The following is a 17,931-nucleotide window of genomic DNA, read 5'->3' as shown; positions in this document are numbered from 1 at the left end:
CTGGTAGTTGTGTTTCCATTTACTGGCATAGTCTGTGCCTTCTGCACAGGAAGGATGATTTCTGATTGAATGCAATCATTGGATGTTGTCCGGAGCAGAATTACTCTGTGAGGCTGTACAAGAATCAAGAATTTCAGTACATGATCTCTTTTCTTCCCTGAAATCCATAAAAATACAGAAATATAAATGAAATCATCCATCTAGTTCATAATGGAGCATTATAATCCTGTCTCCATTCTGGTTTTGATCTCAAAATCTGGGCAAACAGAGCCCTCTGTCTGTGTGAGTCATGTAGGAAAAGCTTGTCTTGAAGGCACTTCATTTCACTCAGGATGAGTGAGATTCAGAGGAGTGTAAGTCTTTTTCTCTACTAAACTTTCTTCCTTGTGCATTGTTGTCAGACAGAACTTTAGAGTCTCTCCTGGATCACCATGGCTGTAATGTTGTCTTTTATAGAGAGAGAACCTGTAGGTTCTGCTTGCTGGGGATTTTTCCTGACCTGGGCTTTCATTAAAGAGCCAACTGAAGCAAACAGATGATGAATGTTGCATGTGAGGTCAAGAAAAACCCCGATGGGTGCTGTCACAGGAAGGCAACTTTTCTTAAACGGAGAATAAATATTAAATGCTGATTGGAAAAACAGTCCAAAATAAAAATGGCTCTAAAGGAACACAACTGGTATTTTTGGAATTATATGCTTCTGTACAGTGGTTTTCCTAATTCTGTTTTGCTAGACATGTTGCTCCTAATTTCTGTGGCATCTTTCTGAGTTCCCTGTTAACTAACCTCCTGAAACCTTAATTTTTTATCTTCCCATGGAATTCTGGTTGTGTATTCTTAGTCTTACAGCCTATACATACAGACAGGGAGATGTGTGTGTTTCAAGATGTTTTAGTGATTGAAGCTCAGGAGCAAGTGCCAGGGCTTGGACTTTATTACATGTCTGGAACCCAGGAAATCACTGAGGATTGGAGCAGCGTCTTCACTGATTTGTTCCGTTTTTTGTCCGTTGTTTGACTCATTGTTCTGGCTGTGAAAAGGTGGTCAACAGTTTCATAATCATTGGGAAGAATGTCCCAAATAATCTGCTGTGTCGACATGGGATTGCTCTGTCCTAAGTGGAAAAAAAATTCCTGTCTGTGCTGTGTCAGTCAAGTGTGAGATGAAAAATTCATTGTTCTGGGCTATCAAACCCAGGTAAATCCAGAAGCGTTGATTTTCTCCTGAGGCACTTTGTAGATTTGGCTTCTAGAAACAGAGACTGAAGGGTGGGGTGGCTGTGTCTAAGAAAGTCACAGATCTTATAAAGGCAGGTTAAGGCAAAATCCTTGATACAGAAACTCCCACTTGACTTAAGTGCAGGTAAATAAGACAGGACTTAAACAGATTGTTAGCCTGAGATTTGTCTTTGCTTACCAATAAGAATCTGAATTTTAGACCTGAAAAGTGTTGGAGGCCAGATACATAGTGAAGACACTAAACATGTTTAAAAAGTGATTTTTATTAAGAGAAACTGAGAAGTAGAATGTGGTAGAATTAGATAAGTAATTAATTACCACCTCAAACAATTAAATATGGCCTGGTCTACCTAAAGCCTATCCTAAAGTAGATGTGTTTGAGTTCAAGGACTGGATCAAATGTAATACTGAAAACATGTTAAAAAGAGATAAGTATCACAAAACTTATTGTCCTAAATGCTTCTGCATGACATCAAGCACAAATTGGACCTTCCAGAAAACAAATTTGTATTTTCTTCTTTACCCTGATGTTAATGATGAAGAGCCCTTTTTAGGGTTCCTGCCTGCCATGTTCCCTGTCTATCAGAGCAGGCGTTCTATGACCGTGGTTTATCTCCCAAGGAGTAAATTTTTTTGTAATTTGTGTTGGGAGTTACAGCAGAGCAGTACTTATGTACCCTTAATTCCCCAAAATCTTCCTGTGTTAGTTTTTGTTCTCTGGTAGATTTGAGAGACAGATTTCTTCTTTTGTTAAGCAAAGTGCTGTAAAGAGATTGATAATTTCCAGGTAGGATGATTATGCCCTCCCGTTTTGAGATCTGCTGAGTGACCACAAGGTGATGATCCCAGGTTTATGAAGCTGCTCACATCATTGACTTCATGGCCTGGAACTGTCTTTCTGTGGCTGTGACTTACTTCATCTTTGATATCTGCAGTTGAGAAATGGTCCTGAAATTGCTTGATAATAGACAACTGGACTTTAGAAGACAGTGTAAGAAAGCTGTATTTTTTTAAAATGTTACTCTAAATAAGAAGGTAGATTCAGCTTACACTGTAGAGTAATCACATCTTCAGAAAAGATGGAAAAGAAAAACACATTTTTGATGTAAAATAAATGTAAATTGGTATATATTAGAGTCATGGGAAAGTTGTCGGCGTGGGGCTGGTGTAATGATTTTAATGATTGAAAGTGAAAGTGAATATTTGTATTTTAAAATAGAAGATAAATTTTGTATGTTGAATGATACAGATTTAAAGTATAGAAAAAGATTTTGGAGAATTATGATACCAGGTTCAGTTTCATATGGCATGTTGATATTTTTAAACAGTAGTATTTGAAAGTATTTATATCTACCATCTCACAGCTTATGATCTTGAGGGAACTGGCCTTAGTATTAGAGAAAGTAGAAAGTTAAAAGCCCAAACAGTATTTGATTTAATAAAGAACAATATAGAAGCCTATACTGGAAAGGTTGGTCTTATATAAAGGATAAGTATAGTTCAGTGTGACATTTTTCTAGGATCCAGTCATCCTTCTCTCTAAAGCAGAACAGAAGAGTGAAATTTCAGATAAATGATCAAAGCATATCCAAGAGCTGTTTGCAGAGGAGACAGACGGGAGGGAGGGTGAATCTACACCTACCACATAGACAGGTTAAAAAGGAATTCTGCTGACTCTTGTAAGGGGTGTCCAGTCACACCAAGGAGCAGCAATTATAAAGTAAAATTAATTTGTGGAACTCAGCAAGGTGTCTTTAAAGAAGAGCTCTCTGAGATTTGCAAAAGAACATTGAATTAACAGAGAAGGAGGAAACCCCCATTTGATGGCATTGGTTAATTTGCCCTCTTCTTGTCCTCTTGTCTCTCCTCCTTCAGGCTGTCAGCTGAGTTTAGGAATAAACTGCCACGGAGGAAGAGATTTTAAAGCTACCAGCTTTGAGAGGTTTCTTATGTAGTATGGTGGGGTAGTAGGTACTTCAGAAGTGTAGAAACATTAGTGGATTTAAAAAATGTTTCCGTTTCAAATCCAGGACAGTAGTGGTGTTTCCATTTGCAATTTGCAGTTAATTTTTCTGAAATTAAACTGTTGACAGAAGTAATTAAGTATAGTCAGGTACAGCAACAGTGATGCAATGGTAAGAAGAGGGATTAGTGAGGGAGGATGAGGAAACCTGAGCTCTGGATCAGAGGAGGAAAGAGCTGCAGTGCAGAATAAGCAGAGATAGGGAGGGCAAAAGAAGTGTCCTGTCATTTGGCTTGTTTGTATTTTTTCTTGGTTTGTTTTGCCTTTAGAAACTGACAGCTCTAAACTCACTAGTCTATATATTCACAGAGTGGGCTGAAAATTTACTGAGGTACAGTTTTCTGTTAAGAAATGATGATTTGATGGAATTGAAATGCTCTGTGGGAATGGTTGGTGGGCTGCCCAGCTGCTTTGCTCTGCTCTTGGCTGCTGGCCATCCAGTCTGCTCCCCCAGCTGCCTGTCATGTGGGCCTGCTGCCTTGGCTCTTGTATCCCATTTTAAGTATTTGTACATTCTAACAAATAAAACAGCAAATCACCAATTAGAACACCAATTAGCCATCACTACTTAACCAACTACAGTCTTAATTGGACAATCATTTTCAGTAATAATTGATTGATCCCTAACTAGCAATCATTAATCAATGATCTTGCATTTCAGTTCTTAAACCTTTAAAAATTGACACATTTTTATTTTAATTTTTGATACATTTGTAAGAATACATAAAATATATACCCCAAAATATGCTATCAGATAACACTTTCATTTTTTAGATGTTACTGATTAATGTAAATATAAAGTCAAGATCAAAACAACTAGTGAGGTTTTTTTCTAAAGCTGATACTTGGAATTTTGTTCCAAATATGGGATTTTGTTCAGTTTGCAGTTTACAGAACAAACTGTTTTTATGCTGGAGCTAATGAAGCCTGGGCAATGACGAGCTGGTGTCTGTTGTCCTTTCACACCTTCCGTCCTTCCTTCTCCCACTTAGGCAGACTGAAATTCCTCTAGTTTTCCTAGTGAAGCATCCTGAATGACATCTTGTTTCCCACAGCATCTCTGAGCAGGAAAAGCACATGCTTGATTTAAAGCTGTGCTACTGAGCTAACTCTTTTCCCAAAGAGGAGAGAGTAATTAAGCTCTATGTGCTTTCTGAAAGTAGGCCTTTGCTAGGGGGTTCTGTTTCCCACCTAACAGGCGTTTTCAGTGGCATTCCTCCACAGTTCTTCATCTCTGAGAAGTCTTGCTTTCTCTAAAACTCATTTGAAGGCAGCTAACAGGTTCAAGAGTTACTCAGCTGGAAAGAACAACATAAAAGCAGCAACAGCATTCTTAGGGGACTTGGTTAAAAATTAACCTTTGAATTTTTCCATTAAGCAGAGGTCCAGATTCAGCTGGATATTTTGTTACTGCCTGGCATAATGTGGCTTAAGATTCGAGGGGATAAACCATGGAGAGTTTTGTCATTTAATTTTTGTAATTATTTTCCTTTGGTTTTTACTGGTTTGTTTGTGTGTATTTGAATCTCTTTATAGTCATTCATGCCTTGGCATATTCAGCTTCTCCACTCCCATTTTCTGTGAAGTGCCTGAGGTAGAGCAGCTGTGTAATTAATGATAGTAAGGCTTTTTTCCAACACTAGTGATTCTCCAGCAGTGAGAAACTGACAGGGAAATAATGGGGCTACTTGTCAACTCAGTGGGATTCCTATCTTTGCTGGAATGGGTTGGGAAAACGGTGAATCAAGGACAGAAAATTCCATGCTAGTAGTTCTACTTGATAAAATGTTTTGAAGATGATGGATGTAAATGGAGATGATCACTTGCCATGTGAAAGAGAGTAAAACATTCCAATAAACTGCCCAGATGTCATAGTCCAACAAAGTTTCAGAAAACTTTGTGTGTACATAAGCCGGCATTAGTTTCTGTACTTTGAAAACATTTGTGAGATCTAATAGATTTTTGTGAGGTCACAGGATGGGAAAGAGGAAAGCTAAAACCCTTTAGTAAATATGAAATAAGAGCAGTACTCAACAAAGAAAAGCAGAAGTTGAGAAGACCTGGTCAGTGTTTAATTAGCTGTTCAGTGCTGATCAATGTTTGGGCCCCACCTCAAGGGTATTAGCAAAATAAGGAAGTGCCTACAGGACAGCATGATGGGATAATTTCTTTGGTCCACATTTGTTTTTGATAATAACTTTGTCCAAGCTCAAGAGCAGTTCATCCTGACTTGAGGGATGGGTAAAAGGGAAAGGAATCCTGCATGGATGAACAAGATGCTTCTGGCAGAACTCAGGCATAAGAAAGAAGCATACAGAAGGCAGAAGCAAGGATAGATGATTGGAGAAATACAGAGAGATCATCCAAGCATCACATAACGAAAACCAAAGCCCACGTGGCGTTCAGTTTGGTGAGGGATGTGATGAGCAGCAAGAGAGCTTCTGCAAGTTATCAGCAGCAAAAGGAAGATGAAAGAATATGCAGGTCTCCTTCTAAATAAGGCAAATGACAATGGATATGGCAAACACTGAGGTACTTCAGATAAGCACTTTGGGCTTTACTTTACTCACCTTCAAGGCCCTTGAGACCAATCAGCAGGTCTGGACCCAGGAAGATTTGCTCTCAAAAGAGGATCAAGTTTGGGAACATTTAACCAAACAAGTATCTACAAGTCCGTGGGACGTACTGGGATACATCAGTGAGTGGTGAGGGAACTCATCTCTGTCACTGTGAGACCACTCTCAATTATCCTGTTAAGGTCATGGTAATGGGGAAGGTTCCTGAGGCCTGGAATAAAGCAAATTTCATTCCTGCCCTTAAGAATGACAAGAAGGAAGATCCTGTGAGCTACAGACCAGTCAACTTCACCTCCATCCTTGCAAAGGTGATAGAGTGAATTATCCTGGAAGTTGTTTCCAGCACATTCAGGGCAGGCAAGTCACTAGAGGTAATCACCATGAATTTATGAAGGAGAAGTAATGCTGGATGAACCTGATGGCTGGCTGCAACACAGTGAGTAACTTGGTGGAGGGAATGAGAGCCACAGATACTGTTTGTGTTTATTTTAGTAAGGCTTTCCACACTGCCTCATATAATACACTCATGAAACACAGGCTAGGTAAGTGGTCGGTGTGGTAGACTGATAACTGGTTCACCCGGGCTCAGAGGATTGTGACCAGCTTCTGTCATGGTCAAATCCCAAGTGGCAGCTTTAGTAACACATAGCCACTTGCTCACTACCTCCTTTCCCCCTGGTGGGAAAGGAAGAAGAATTGGGGAAAAAAAGAAGGGTAAAACTATGTGGGCTGAGATAAAACCAGTTTATTTGAAGTGAAACAAATTATAACACAGTAATACTAATGGTAATATTAACAATAATAATGATTTTAACTAAAAGGAGAGAAAGAAAGGAAAAAGCCATGCACTGAGCAGTCATCAGCCCCTCCTGGCCATCTCCTTTGTTTTTATATAGTGGACATTTATATGGGATGAGATATCCCTGTGCCCAATCTGGATCAGCTGTCCTGAGCCTTCTGCCTCCCTGAGACACGGAAAAGTATTGACTTAGGGCAAGCACCGCTTGTAACAACTGAAATGTCTGTGTGCTTACATCATTCCCATCCTAAATCCAAAGCACAGCACTGCGCCAGCTGCTAAGAAGAAAATGAACTCTATTCCACCCAGTGGCAGGACATACCACAAAGTCCAGCTGGAGGCCAGCCATTAGTGGTTTACCCCATGGGTTGAGAGTGGGACCAGTGCTCTTCAGCACCTTGGGTTAATGCTCTGCATTACAGGGTAGTGTGCACCTTCAGCAGGGTTACAGTCCCAAATTGGGAGGGGATGACACAGCTGTGCTGTTCTTCAGAGGGAGCTGAACAGCCCCCAGGAGTCTCCTGCTGTTTGACAGAGGCCAATCCTTTGTCTCTGGAGGAACAACCCAGTGCCCCAGCACGGGCTGGAGGCTGGAGAGCAGCTTTGCAGGAAAGGTCCTGGTACGTGAGGTGGCCATGAGCCAGCAAAGGCAGCCGGTGGCATCCTGGGCTGCATAAGGAGGAGCATGGCCACCAAGCTGAGGGATGATCTCTCCTCTCAGCTGAGCCTTGGTGAGCTGCATGTGGAGTTCTGGGCCTGGTGCTGGGCTTCCAGGTAGAATAGAGTGGGGAGATAGTGGAACAAGTCCATGACGCTGTGTAAAAGGCACAGAACATCTCTCATACAGGGACTGGAGGCTGAGAGAGCTGTGCTTGTTCAGCCTGGAGAAGGCTCTGGAGTGTCTTACCCAGTTTTACAAATAAACAGAGCCAGAATCTCCTTGGTGGTGCCTAGTCAAAGAAGGAAAAGCAGCAGGCACAACTAGAAAACAAAAAATTCCTATTAAACATATGGAAATGTATTTATTTCTTTAATTGTGAAGGTGATTGAACAGTGGAGAAGGTTGCCTAGAGGATTTGTCCTTGGAGGCAGTCAAAACCTAGTTGGACAGCATCCTTGTCCCTTGTTTGAGAAGAGGGTTGGACTAGGGATCTCCAGAGAGATTGTCTCTTTTTGTGCAAACATTGGATAAATCGACGGAGTTATAAAGCATCCAGTGTCAAGTATGGCTGTTTGGAGTTAGGGGGGTGTTTTTTAGTAAAGTCATGTATCATACAAAATAAATTAGAAGCTTTGTGATCGTTAACAGCATTCAGGGAATCTGTAGGGAGAGTATTAAATCTGGTTAGATGAATCATCTGTATAAAATGTCTGTCAAGGTGAATTTAATCCTTTGTGTGTTGCACAACACCTTTGCTCAGTTGATTCATGCCAGAAAAATTCTGTTTCTTGTTAAAATACTTAAATTATTGAGAATATTTCTACCAAGTGAAAAATGAAGATGTTTATATCAAGTGAAATATTTTAAGGCACTTAAGTTAGATTCCCATAGCAGTGATCACAATTTAGACGCTTGGTTGTTTATTTGTGTGACAAACTTGGAGGTACACTAGTTGATCAGAAGTCCATTTTGCCAGCGGACCTAGGTTTATTTATGGATAAAGAAATAGAGTGGTTTGCAAAACTGCATAGATTCCATCATCAGTGAAGAGGATTTGAGTTACTTAGTATTTTTTTATCAGCTTGTTATTTTCATAGGACAGTACTCCCTACAAAATAGTTGTAACCCAGTGTATTAATCAGGAGGGCTTGAAATAATGAATGTCTGTTGAATTAATTACTGTATGTGGGTTTCAGGAATTTTCCAGTAGTCTTGTCTTGATGTACCTGTCCTTCCCTGTGTGTCAAGAAGTTTTTGTTTAAAGATAGTGCTGGAAAGCCACTTGGAGGATAACAAAGCTCCCACTTCAGCTTGTTCACACAGGTCTTGCCATATGTGTTTTAGTCCATGAGATAAAAATGTGGGGACAGAAGTGTTTCGGTGGGGCAGCCACGTTCCCAAGAAGTGAAAAGAGTAGTTTTCATTCAGAGGGGGATGTGGAAATGCAGCACTGCTGGGAAATTTCAAAGGATAAGTGTACTGTCTTTCCTAAAGAGGAGATGGGTAGGATGGCCAGGACCGCATAGTAATTTCAGATTACTAGTTACAAGGGGAAAAAAACCTCACAGTTTGTAGATGGTGTGGAATTTTTGTTTGATTTCTGTTTGTTTTCATTTCTGCTTAATTTCTAGTAAGAATTTTTCTGTCACATAAAAAAGGTAGTTTTTAGGAATTAAGAAAAATTTCTTCTGGAAGGAGTAGGTGTATTTTGGCAATATTTACTCTCAGAAAAGATCTTCCTCAAGAAAATGAGGGATTACTTTGTAGCTATTTACCAAGATACTAGATATGACAGAATATATTTGTCACAGGAATAATGACTTTTATATTTTAATTGCTTTCATATGGCTGGGAGGCAGACACACAGCCAGTATCAAATTTTGGAATATTATGATTATTACTAAAGAAGCAGAGTTGTGCAGGCACGTTAAGAGATAGCTGTATTTAAAAATCCTGTATAAATGTGATGATTTCTCAGGTACCATAAAACTTCTTGAAGACCTTGAAGAAGACAAAACTAATGATCCTAATTTGCGATACACACTGGCTCCTTAGTATTTTTGCAGGTGATTGGGACTTACAGCACATGTAGATAAGTAGCTCTCTTTTTCATGTTTATACAAATTTCACCAAATTTTATTTGAACCCTCCCCTCTTTCTTCTCAGCACAAATAATCACCGTGCTAGAGCCTGTCAGCTCCCAAAGGCCTGGAACTGTTTATGAACAGGGGCCTAAGTGGAATATTTTATTTGGTACAGACTCTACAGGGAGCTGTTACTCTGTATTGAGTAGTGTCAGGAGGAAGAATTAGGCGCCATAGTGTCAAAACTTCGTCTTCCTTCCTTTCCTTTTTTTTTTTATTTCATTAAAGAAATAGACATACTCACATGTTTAAGCACAAAAACCGTTCTTTTGCTTTGAACAGGTGGCTGATGGACCCTGTGACCACAGGATACAACATAAACTGTAAAACCTCGTTTTCCTGATGAGGTTTTTGGAGGAGCAGTGGCTGCCTGCCCATGTGTGTCTTGTGCAGCCTGGTGTGATGTGGGCTCTGGGGCAGCTCAGGAAGGGACAGTCAGACCCTGCTGGATGCAATCTAAATATGTCATCAAAGACTTCTTGATTCCTGTCAGTAGTAAGCAAGTGAAAAGCAGTCACTGATCTTTCATGAGTGCTAAATGTCATCTTTTTTCCATAGTTTTTTTCAGGCTTCCACTAACCAACTACATGGGAATTTTTTTTTTTCATCTGTTTCGGTTATTATATAGTATGGTGGGATACACTCTGATTTCTGCCTAAATATCAACTTTCTAATTAAAGGAAAGGTTTATTTTACCTTTATCTATCCCTTCTCCATGGAGTCACAAAGAATCACAGAATAGTCAGGGGTGGAGGGACCTCTGGAGATCATCCAGTTCAACCCTCTGCCAAGGTAGGGACACCCAGAGCAGAGACACTGGGGTGTGTCCAGATGGGTCTGGAATGTCTCCAGAGAGGGAACTCTGTGTCCTCCCTGGGCAGCTGTTCCAGACCTCTTTCACCCTCCATGGGAAGTTCTTCCTCACGTTGAGGTGAAACTTCTTTAGTTCATGCCCAGTGCTCCTTGTCCCATCACTGGGCACCATGGGAAAGAGTCTGGAACCCACCTTGGAGATAATTACATATATAGAGAGATGAACTGGTGCATTGCCTGTGTGTGTCCCCAGCCAAGAACCTGCATGAAGAAGGCTGGCAGGAGGCTGTAATGTTATCTCATGTTTTTATCCATCTTGTACTGACCCATAGATGTTGTTTTCTCTCAAGTGAAATATTTACATGTGATTTTGGAGGTTTCAGTGATGTGTCAAGTCATTGTAGGTTTGATAGACATTTTGGTGGAAGCAGTATAGGCTTAAAGAGCTTTTACTTGTGTACCAGTCTTTTATTTGCGCTTATGCCTTTAATGGGGTTCCACAAATGAATTTGCCTGGGAAACTGATCCAGTTAAAAAATCCCTTTTACCTAGATACTAATAATTCAGATCACTTCTGGCATCCAGCTGGCTGTAGTACTCTAAAGATGATTGTGTCAGCACAAATGAGAGAGGTAGTGCTAGGGAATGTTTATGAATCAGCAGTGCTGGGAACTTCGGCAAAAACTATTCACTTTTAAATTGGAAGGACCTGGCTGGATGCTACCCTGAGACTGGGCAAAAAAATCTTGGAGTTTTTAGTGTCTTATTCTACTCTCTCTGACTCTCTAGATGTGCCCATCGAGCAGATTTTCATTTGCAAGCATAACTTCTAAGTTAATTCCTGTGTTTATAAAACACCAATTCGGGGTCTCAACTGTGTGGCAGATCAGTGCGTTGCTGGTGAAAAACATCTGGATCCAGATGTGGCAGCCACACATTGGTAGAGCGAGTCCAGGATGGTTGTTTGTGATCTGATTGTGGGGATAGCCATTGTTGGCCAGGACCAGGTGCATTTTTGTGCCCCTGTGTTTATAGATCAGTGTCCCTGGTGTGCTGACATATTTCTGTGGGACCTGCTGGCTGCACCCTTGAAAGGTGGAGAAAAAGGCTTTGTGTGGACTTGAAATGAAATGCCTCGAGAACAGAACACATGGAATGTTGGGGATCTGTTTCCATCTTCTGCTTCAAAGAACCTATAAACCAGTTATTTGAGTTTCCATAGAAGGCCTGTGAGATGGGTGGAGTCTTTCTCATTGGTGATTTTTTTTTTCCTTGATCGCTTAAAAAAAACAAGACCAAAAAGTCTTCAAATGTGCTTATTCATACCAGATACATAAAAAGATGCATACAAATACATTCTTGCTTTCTGAGTTACCTGTTGACATAATGTATATACCACACTCTTTTGGCAAATAAATTTGGAATGTTGCTCAGCATTAAATAGTGCATGTAAGTAGCAGAATGCACAGTATCAACTTGACAATTTCCTTCAATTGCATAAGAGTGGAAAATGGAAAGAGTTATTTGAGCCATCTAGTGGTTGGTATGAAACATTTTAACATTTTTTGATAGTTCATAGAAAATGTAAATTATGTCAGCTTGGAAATAGCATTTCTGATTTATCTCTGTTTGTAGCATGGCTGTAGAATGAAAAAAACACAAGCATTCAGCTTCAGATTTGAGGCACAGTCTGTCTGGGTTTGTATCTCTTTTTTTCACTCAAGATTCTAGTGAAAAGAGATACCTGGTAACATAAAAATTAAATTAGAAGTTAGTAGCCAAAGAATGTGTTTTGCTATCATGAGATCTTCACAAATTTTGAGGGTTGTTAGAAAGTTCGAAGAAAGGACTATCATAAGATAATTTTGTTTTTTGCTTCGCACTTAAAAATGTTTGGAGAGAAAAAGAGGCCTTAAATTTGACCTCAACAGCTATTTATAGCAGGGACTAAATCACAGGAGTAATCTTTACTGGACCACATGGAATGGTATCCTTCAGGAGAAACTTTCCAAAACTAATAGAGGAAACTGACAACTGATTTCTTAAGATGGGGAGTGTTCCTGGTTAACAGAATTTTATGATTTTAAAGGGATATTTTGTAGATGAAGATTTGGGTAATGATCCCACTTGGTCTGATCTGCATGAAGTTGTGGTGGCTTTTGCCAGGAGGAACTTGCCAGAATGTTGAACTTGGTGGTATTCTGCAAAAGTAATGAATTTCATGTGTATCTTGCCTTAAATTCTGTGTGGGAAAGCGCAGCCATACATTGGGACGTGGTGATGTCTTCCAGCCCTTGTGAATCCTGTCCCATGTTCAAATGCAGTTTAAAAGATACTTTTTAATCTTAGCTTATTAGACGTGGTCAACAAACAGTTGATACATGGTGATACATATGGTTAGAGCTATGGTATTTCAGAACAGATAAATTCATGATCCATACTGACATTTCAGAATTTGCACCTTTACATTTGAAGTATTACAGGTACAGATACTAAATCTTGCCCTGTTTTTTATTGAGAAGAGAGCGGCAGCTTGAGATATTTTTGATGGTCATTCTCAAAAGGCTTAAGGCCAAAGGAGGATGAGAGAAAAATGGGAAAACCAGACACAGAACAAAGGACAGGACAGTGATGGTTTATTTGTAGTGCTGTGAGGACCATCTTAAAGCTTTAAGTGAACTTGATACATAAATTACATTTTAACAAATCAGTCACATCTTGGTTCTGTTGTGCCTTGAATGTTGTTTATTGTTAACCCTTAGTATCAAAATATCAGGGAGATTTTTCTGAATCTCTGACTTTCTTGAACTTTAATTCTAATAGGTTTCATAAGAAAAAGTCAAATTCTTTACCAATTAAGGAGTTTTCAGTTGTCTGGCACATTTTTGTTTGAATTTTGCAGTGTGGTGATGAAAGATTTTTGTTATCACTGTTGTTCTCAATCTCTACAGTGATCTAAACTTTATTGAGTTTGAAATAGCAGAGGGGACACTGGACAGTCCTGCTAGGTTCTGTCTCAAAAATGAGTTGGCCTGAAGATAGTGAAGGCTTCTGGCAGGCTGAATTTTGTAGGCTTCCATGTTGCACACATGAAAATCTATCTTACTTCTTAATTTAAAATGACTTTTCAGTCAGGGCATTACATGTACTCAGCTTTTGAGCCTGTTTTCTTCCTGATCTTCCTGCTGCCAGAGCACACTTAGAATGTGTAAAAAACATGCATGGAGTACAGAATTGGAGATCTTTTATCTTTATCGTGTCCATGTTGTACTTTTGTTCAATTAAACAGGAATGTGGGTTTATGGTAGTATAAAAGTGTCCTCTTGTATTGTTTATGCACTTCCCTCCCCTCTCCTCCTGTTAATATCTTCCAGTGCTCTGAGTGCTGGAGTGTCCTGGTAATACCACCGCATTTTCCTGGAAGCTGTCCATTGCTGAAGCTGAGATCCAGCTGCATTCAGGAAAGGATGTTTGACATTTCCCCTGGTTTTAATTTGCATTTAGAAGATGCAAATGAGGGATAATCAGAAACTGTCATACTGGATCCTCTTTCTGATGAATGCTGCTCTTTGAATTGTCTTCTGGTTACCAGTTATTTTGTCGGAAGAACTTGATTACAACTTTTATGTTTGGATTTGGTTTAAGTCATAATTAGTATTCCTTTTGTGGAACTGCTTAGAAACTTGACTTGTTAAAGAACGGCATGCAAGAGGCAGAGAGATTTATCTGGAGCTGAAGTGTATGACAATTGAAAATTCCAGATCTTGTCCAATTGTCAGAGCTTTTGGGTTGCATACCTGGTCTCTGAGAATCAGAATTCTATGTGAGAAAAGCCTGAAAATGTGTCTAAGGCAGCATGTACAGTGTCTCCTGTAAATAATGGGATTATTCTGCTCAATAAAAAATAAATGTGCTGTGGCATAGCTTTACAAAAGAAAAAGCAATTTGTTTATTTTTTCCTAATTTAGGAAATATTTAATGATTATTTGTGGAGCTGGATAGTTAAACATTCATTAAATATGGTTAGTAATTTCACTTTAGAAGTCACAGTTTATATGAAAAGAAAATTGAGAGAAAATGGGTTTGCAGAAGGGGAATGGTTTTTGTTGTTTTGGTTTGGTTTTTACCTTTTGCAAATAGGGTGATAGGAAATAGAAATTGGATTAATGATGAAGAAAAATGTTTGTCATAGGTTTGAAGTTGATGGTCTGTATTTCTTTGTATTCAGAAAAGTGAAATCTCCTTAAGCATATTTTCAGATTTGTTTAATTAGTGTTCCACATTAGACACTGAAATTAGAGTGTGTAGCTTTGTTTTCTTTTATGTGAGCATAAATTATTGTGATTACAAAATGGTGCTTGGTCATAAACTATTTTTTTATTATATTAAGTTGCCAAATATTTCTACTCCATCATTTCCTTCCCTGCTGCTGTACAAGTAGAATAGAGCACATCAGTTTCTGTGATGCAGAAGTACTTGAATGCTGTGGTTACCCTTCTGCCAGAATAGCCCCTTTTTTTGTGACCATGGAGAACCACTGCCTTTTTTTTTTTTTAAGTGTCTGCCTATCTTTTCATTGCTTCTTTTGGGCTCTTCCTGTTCAAGGCAAATTTTAAATATATTTGTCTTATAATGGAGATAAAATATCAAAGGATGGATAAAATACTGGAAACTCTCTGCTACCTGAGTTCTAAACATTGTTTCTTTCCTTTACAGAATGCTGCCTTTTTATATGGCCTTGGTTTGGTCTACTTCCATTACAATGCCTTTCAATGGTAAGTTGGAATAAGCTGACAGTGTCAGTATTGTGTGGTGTCCCATCAGTGTGTGATTATTTCACCCTCAGTTCAGTGTGAGTGTAAAATAGTTTAATTTTGATTTTATTACAGATACGATGTTTGCAGGTATCACTGTTCTGGGTCAGTATCTGTCTTACTGTAACATACTTGGGGCAGCCACAACAGTTCCATGAAAAGGAAAGCACTTCAGGAGAAGAATTTGCTGTCCCTTTAACACAATTCAGTAGTGGCAATGGAGCAGAATGACTCGACAGGCTTTTGGGAATTGTTGTTACTGATAATCTGTAGCCTGAGTTTGTTGGAAAGCCTGTTATAAAAAACCTTGGAAGAGAGGTGGTAAATGGGGCTTGTTTTCATTTTGCTTGGCAGGCAGAAATTTTGACAGAGCTGCATTATGTGAGGGGTTGGGAAGTGAGAAGCAAGAGGCTCACATGGAATCAGTGTTTCAATCTGATGTAAAAATTCAGGGTTAAAAGAGTTGTAATTTCTGTCAGAGCTTTGAGGACTGAGCAGGGCTTTTGTTGAGGGTGGGGGGAAGGTTGGGTTTCAGTTGGGGTTTTGGTTTTACTTTACTTATCAGTGATGAGTGGAGAGTGGAATTGACTCAGTCACTGGAGTTCTGTTCAAAGGTCCTCAGACTTCTATTGGTGTTTGATCCTGTGGAGATAGAGTTAATTCATGGGGAAAAAGTCAGAAAGGTGCAGTGTTTAGGCCACTGCATTTTTACACTCAGTGTGGAGACTGTTATTACAGTAAGTGTGACTTCACTACTTGATTGATTACTGAAAGTTCCATTGTGTTACTAAGCTAAGCCTGATTCAGTTATGGCTGCAATGAGTGACCACCGACTGATGGTTGGGAACAGTGAATCAGGATTTCTCCCCCCACCTCTCCTTAAATTCTTTCTATGTGTCTCTAAGGCAAAAGATTTATGCTTTCCTTGGGATAATGTACATAAACTTCTATTTTTCAAATTAAAGTAAGTTGGTTAAATCATGAGCGCAAAACATGGATTATTTTATCTTGCTGTTTACTGCATTTTTTATTGATAGTGGTGAAATGAATGCCATTCATTTGTTGTATTGTACAGGCCATGCAATTCTGTTGCATTCTAATTAACAAGAGAAGAATAGGAAAGTTTTTGGAAAGCCTGAGAATCTACTGTTTTGAGATTGTGATGAGACTTGGTTGAATTTTGCCAAGTTTCAGAACATTCTAGTTTTTACACAGTCCTGTCTTCATCATTTAGCATTCAAAAGTATTTTGTGAACCATTTCTCACAAGCTGTATCTTGTTACAGTTTGCACTGTGAAAATGGTAGATAAACTGCAAGATAAATAAGACAAAGCAGTCAGATTTAGAGTAATTAATTTTTTGAAAAGCCACCTGTTCAACATAGACTTTTGCCATCAGCAGATCATGCTATTTAGTGTTTATAAATCAGATCTTTGAATTAATTTAGATTTTTCTTCACTTGTTGACAACATGAGTGTAAGCTGATGTCCTAACTTAAAGAGCTGCAGTTAGAGCTTATATTAAGGTTGAGTAGAATATTGCATTTTCTGTTTCATTCATACAACAAAGTTATGTATAGTGTGATGCTAAGGACATTGTGTATCATTAAAGTATTGGGTAGAATTTTGAAAGGAATAAAATACAATGTAGGTAAAATCTTATACTTTTGTTTGCAGTTCTGATTTTTAGTCTCTTTGAGTGCCTTTGTTCCCCCTTCTCTGTGATTTCTCGGTTACAAGAGCAGAGGGATACAGCGTTGTTGGTGTTCAGGTGTGACAAAATAGACTTGGAGATGATAGCAAGTCATTTACAATAGGTATTCTTCTTTGAAGACCTTAATCCTCCACAGAACTCTTCACAGATTGCCAGGAGAGTCTTCTTGCAGAGTGAAATGCTAATCTCTCTTCCTGCTGCATTTATTCCATCTGTTTATGCTCATGGAGGACATGGATCTCAATACTTCTAGCAGGCAGAGGAGACCTCAAGACGGTTTAAGGTGGTTTATTAATTCTGATTCATCTGTGAGCTGTTTTTTTTTAACACCACTGCTTCAGATACTCAGAGATTTTAACAAGACATAGTCCTCCTAAAAGGAAGGGGTAAGAAGTACTTGAGGTTTTTTCATGTCTCATATAAACAGGGATAATAAAAAAAAAAGCAAGTGGGAATAAGATCAGCTTTAGAATTATTGTTCCTATATTTTATATTATTTTTAAAGTTTCCCAGCTTTCATAAAAGGATGTGTTGGATTGGCTCCAAGATGCATAGTATGCAGTTCACTGTAATTCAATATTGTACATATTTTTATGTACTAGAGCAGCATTGCAGCATTAAGTACAAATCACAGCTGGTACATCATTGTGTTTTGGTGATTTTGTTTACCTCTTCATGTAAGAATTAAAAACTTCTCAACATATATTTGAGCATTGCAGTAGCGTGATCATACCAAACCTATTTCACACAATTATTATAGTAAAATTTGTCATAAGGTATTATTGCCATAAATTGAATCAACTACAGTAAAACAGGTCTTAAGGATGTGAAATTTTGATAATCCCTTCTTTTACACCATTTATCATCAAGCAGTAAGTGGCTGTTCATTTTTACTGTTTTTTCCTGTTTCTCAGAAAACCAGTAGAATGAGATAGTCACATAACTTTAATAATTTCATGCCCTCCCACATTGTCTTTTAGATTGAACATTATTAAAGATGTTAGTTAGTCCAAGGCTGCTCTTCATTTTTGTGAAATACCTGCACCCAGGTGAAGTGGCTTGGATACCAAATTTTTTCTCCACTTCAGAGGGGATTCTGAGCCTGACTGGTTTATTGTCTGCCAATTCCACTGACTTCCATCGAGATGAA

General features: G+C 38.9%; 1 protein-coding gene across 16 annotated transcripts in view; it reads left to right on the top strand.

The window, feature by feature from the left end:
• The window catches only part of KDM6A (lysine demethylase 6A), a 149,605-nt gene that overhangs the window by 57,593 nt on the left and 74,081 nt on the right, over positions 1-17,931 (top strand). For all 16 annotated transcript variants that reach the window (XM_005526512.3, XM_088051717.1, XM_005526511.3 and 13 more), the window contains exon 5: positions 14,971-15,029. In XM_005526512.3, coding sequence (XP_005526569.2) covers positions 14,971-15,029 — 59 coding nt within the window. The remainder of the gene's footprint in view (positions 1-14,970; positions 15,030-17,931) is intronic.

Source organism: Pseudopodoces humilis, chromosome 2 (assembly GCF_049639895.1).
Source record: "Pseudopodoces humilis isolate 2021_Gansu_Grassland_sample_001 chromosome 2, ASM4963989v1, whole genome shotgun sequence".
Classification (NCBI taxonomy): Eukaryota; Metazoa; Chordata; class Aves; order Passeriformes; family Paridae; genus Pseudopodoces; species Pseudopodoces humilis.
Note: the sequence above shows the minus strand (reverse complement) of the source record. Positions and strands in the feature narration are given on the sequence as shown.